This window comes from Otolemur garnettii, unplaced genomic scaffold, assembly GCF_000181295.1.
Source record: "Otolemur garnettii isolate 467f Iridium unplaced genomic scaffold, OtoGar3 scaffold00025, whole genome shotgun sequence".
NCBI lineage: Eukaryota > Metazoa > Chordata > Mammalia > Primates > Galagidae > Otolemur > Otolemur garnettii.
Genome location: NW_003852420.1, coordinates 19,313,388 through 19,317,805, shown reverse-complemented (window position 1 = coordinate 19,317,805; position 4,418 = coordinate 19,313,388). Strand labels below are relative to the sequence as shown.

The 4,418-nt window shown below is 37.4% G+C and overlaps 1 protein-coding gene across 2 annotated transcripts in view; it reads right to left on the bottom strand.

Moving 5' to 3' along the window:
* Positions 1–173: 173 nt before the first annotated feature.
* The window catches only part of MEAF6 (MYST/Esa1 associated factor 6), a 27,752-nt gene continuing 23,507 nt past the window's right edge, over positions 174–4,418 (bottom strand). Inside the window, exons 6-8 of one of the 2 annotated variants that reach the window (XR_002772919.1) lie at positions 2,837–2,894; positions 2,173–2,206; positions 174–1,116 (exon numbers count right to left, since the gene is read on the bottom strand). Coding sequence is in view for 1 of the 2 variants with exons in the window: in XM_003788161.3 (XP_003788209.1) it covers positions 1,108–1,116; positions 2,173–2,206 (43 nt within the window). In the remaining variant the exon portion in view is untranslated. The remainder of the gene's footprint in view (positions 1,117–2,172; positions 2,207–2,836; positions 2,895–4,418) is intronic. The other variant, XM_003788161.3, reaches the window with a different exon arrangement.

Here is a 4,418-nt window from a genome sequence, read left to right as displayed (position 1 = left end):
ATCACCAGGCACTAAAGGCAGGTAACTATTATCAGCAAGTCCCTAAGTCCATCAACCCTAGCAAGGAAGGGGGAATCATTTGGGCAACACTGATTTTCACTGACACTATCTTTCACTCTGCTCAAAACTCTATCAGCTTCTGCTGTAATGTTTAGTCTTTCCAGATGCCACAGTGATTTTTAGAGCAATTATTTAATTAGGCGAATACCAGCAGAGAGAAAACTATAGGAAAAGAAAGAAATTTCCATAAGGCATGATATGAATAAATAAGTGAAAAAACAATTACAGGCTTAAAAGTAAAACATGAGAAGTCAAAGCCTGTGAAATTTTATTTATACAAAAGAATAAAAATAGAAAGGACTGATTCAAACTTATGTTTTTCCATTTTTCCTATTCCTTGAATAGGAATCTGCTTCCAACTCAGAAAGATTTAAGATAGGTAATTACTAAATAAACACTCTTTTACCTTCCCTTGCAAAAAACCAAAGAGCCAAGTTTCCCATTTTACTTAACAACAAACCAGAGTTTCTTTTCCGTTAAGAATATTGGCAACTGCATGAAACAGATTATCAGATATGCCAGCAGGAAGGTATGAGCTGTACAAAGGCATTACAAAAAAAGGCCCAGAAGAAAATACAATGGTAAAAACAACAATAGAAAAAGAATAAAACACAAAACCAAATAAGAAAATGCCAGATATTTACAGCCTCTGTCTGAAATGTGACTTGTGTTCTACTTTCAGCATGAGATAAAACCAGAGAACATTTCTTGATGGGTATCACACACAAAGCTGGTGCCAGCCAGTTTAGGGGAAGACATTCATTCTAAGAAGGGAGAAATGCATGGTTAGCAGTTTGTTGGGATTATATAACCAGGTTTTGGTCTTCCTGCAATTCTGTTACTAAAAATGACACAAATTAAATGATCCAAGTTTTACAGAAATGACTCGTCACCACATTTAGAACAAACTATTCAAGAGTCACAGGCACTGGGTCTGGGAGAGCGAGGTGGACGGCCACACACTCAGGTGAGGGATGTTCATCTTTGTGAGGTCGGAGATGGGAAGCAGGGCTCTATAGCCTGGAAGCTTCTGCACGAATGAGTCTTCTAATAGTCCTAAAGAGAGAAAAATAAAAGTCCCAACTTATTCTCAGTAGAACACTGGTTTGACCTAATGGAAAAAAAATCTCATAAAAAACTCTGCTAGGAGGCTCAGCGCCTATAGCTCAAGCAGCTAAGGTGCTAGCCACATATATCAGCGCTGGCGGGTTTGAATCCAGCCTGGGCCTGCCAAACAACAATGACAACTACAACCAAAAAATAGCCAGGTGTTGTGGCGGGTGCCTTTAGTCCCAGCTACTTGGGAGGCAGAGGCAAGAGAATCGCTTAAGCCCAGGAGTTGGAGGTTGCCGTGAGCTGTGATGCCACCGCACTCTACCCAGGGCAGCAGCTTGAGACTCTGTCTAAAAAAAAAAAACTCTTCTAGGAGATTGTTCTATAGATAAAGATTCTAATTTAAATGTAACGATATTTGAAAAATGTACAATATTTGGCACCTGAAAATGGTATGTCTTCTGAGTCCATGAAGGGATATCAATTCTGTTCTGAAATCATTGGTTAAGAAAAAGAGCTAGTATTAACAATTTATTATTTAGGCCAGGTGAGGTGGCTCACACCTGTAATCCTAGCACTATGGGAGGCCAAAGCAGGTGAATTGCTTGAACTCAGGAGTTCGAGAACAACCTGAGCAAGAGAGATATCCCGTCTCTTAAAAAAAAGAAACAGCCAGGCATTGTGAAGGGCGCCTGTAGCTACTACTCGGGAGGCTGAGGCAAGAGGATCACTTGAGCCCAAGAGTTTGAGGTTGTTGTGAGCTATGATGCCATAGCACTTTATTCAGGATGACAAAGTGAGACTCTGTCTCAAAAAAACCCCAATTTATTATTTAATCAAAGGGAGTTTCAGTGAAAATATATGTGATCTCCTTCTCTTTCCAAACATTAAAAAGGTAAATAACACCTGCGAGGTGAAGTATATCCAGAAGGATACCCCAGACTTTAAAACAAGAATTGTGACCCCAGGTTAGGAATACCCAAGCTCTAAAGAAGAGTACATTTTTCTAATAATTTACAAAATTTCCAGCCTCTCTGAAGTCGTCTAGCTGATACTTACAGCTCGTGGTTTTTTGTTTAACTTCAGATCAATCCTGTGATAGGAAAGATAAAAGATATTTGCATTTTAATTTATAGAAAATGGGTCTAACAATCAGCTACTGCATAGGGCACAAGCTATAACAAAGACTATTTGGTTAAGTAAAATCCACATTCTTCATTAGACTATGTCATATTTAGTTGTTTACCCAGATATTATTAAGCAAGTATTAAAAATTACAAGCAGATATTTTTGCCACAGGCAAACTCAGAGGACTCTAAAAAAAAAATGTACATCGCAGTTACAATAGCCATATAACTTTTCAAAATTATTCCAAAATTACATGTTAAAGAAATTGAATGAAGAGGGCATGCTCTATGTTAATATGTTAGCTCTGTAACTACATCCCTGAAAATTACTGAGACACATGGTGATTAGGAACAGGAAAGAGACTAGGAGTTTGTATTTCTGGACATGAAACACAAAAGAAATTAAACAAATTTCAATTTTTAAATCTTTCCAAAGCAAAATATCAAGATCTTAAACTATTAATCTCCTTATGAAGCAAAGCCAGAAAATCAATTTAAATATGAATTAAAGTAAAGGTTATCCATTTTAAAAGAAATTAAAATGCATAAAAGTGAAGTTTACTTAATTTTGCTTAAGTTATTAAATAAAATGTTACCTCCATCACGTTTTTCTGTTTTTAAAAAAAACTTCCCAGCCTAACCTAATATACATACCTACAATTAAACAGATAAACTATGGGTTAGAAAGGTCTCAAAAAGGCATACTGGCGTCTACACACTAAACAACACAGCACAAATACTAATTCAAATCAAACTTACTCAAAGTCATAATCAAACATGCCAGACGGGCTGAGGGGCAGCATTTGAAAGGAAGAAAGCAATAGAAATTAATACACTAAATGAATAAATTAGTCGATTAGCCACCCTAGCAAGAATTATAGAAACAAAATCAGCTTTAAGAATCTTAAGCTATAAAGTTTCAAACATTAAAGCACCAAAGATTTTGTGGCCAGGAGATTCCCTTTGCTCAGTGGATCTCCTATCAGAAGGACACAGACTATGAAAGGAAAAGTTATTTCATTAGAAAACGACAGATACCTGGAGCCCTTTTATTAGCTGCCAGATTCAGAGTTAGAACTTTTAACGATATTTAATTGTACTGAAAAATATAATTAGGGCATTAGAAGAAACAGAGAAAGAAAGGTTTAGTCATATAATGAAAGGCACTTTGAAGACATACTAACAAATCAGCATAATATACTTTCACTAAAATAAAAGATGACAAAAACATTCTAAACTTTAAAAAAAGGAACATTTTGCAGCTGTTTACTTGTGTTATAGTATGTTCTAAACATGTCCAGGGGACATGGTGCTCCTTTTCTACCCAATTCATCCTAGAAGCCAAGGGTTCAATGAATAAACTTCAGTGGGAGTCTTTTTCCAAAAACTTCAGAGCAACATTACTCTGCACAGAGTTGGTGATGGTGGTTAGCCATTTATGCTAGGACTACAATTAAGGTACACCAAAGTCTCTAGTGCCCCTATTAAAATAAAGGTAGGTTGACATTCATAAGCATCCAAGCCTCAGGGACCTGGGTGGCAACAGTACAGAAGAGGAGGTCATTTTGTGCCATCACTGCTAAGAGACCATGATCTGGACAGACCTCCAAAGCAAACATTTACCCAGAGCATGACATCTGCTTCTTAGCTGGCTCCAGTGCCTTTCAGACCAGGCAGGTGGTAAAACAATATGCAAATGGCTACATTTTCCTCCTAGACCAGCGGTTCTCAACCTGTGGGTAGCGACCCACGGGAACTGTATTAAAGGGCTGCAGCATTAGGAAGGTTGAGAACCACTGTCCTAGACAATGTTTGTAAGAATGAAGCTGGAAGAAAACTTAATGTCAATATCCCTTCCATCACAGTTTCACTTAAGACATTTGGGAGAGTATACATACAGTAAATGTACAACCCAGGAATTACCAAATATTTCACTTGCAGCCTGACTTAACTTTGTTCACAAATTAAAATAGACTATACCTAGATTTTTGTTTTGTTTTGTTGTTTGAGACAGAGTCCCACTGTCACCCTGGATAGAGTGCTGTGCCTCACTGCAACTTCAAACTCCTGGGCTCAAGCAATCCTCTTGCCTCAGCCTCCCAAATAGTTGGGACTACAGGTACTCACCACAGTGTCCAGTTAATCTTTCTATTTTTTTTTTTTTTTTTTTTTTTGAGA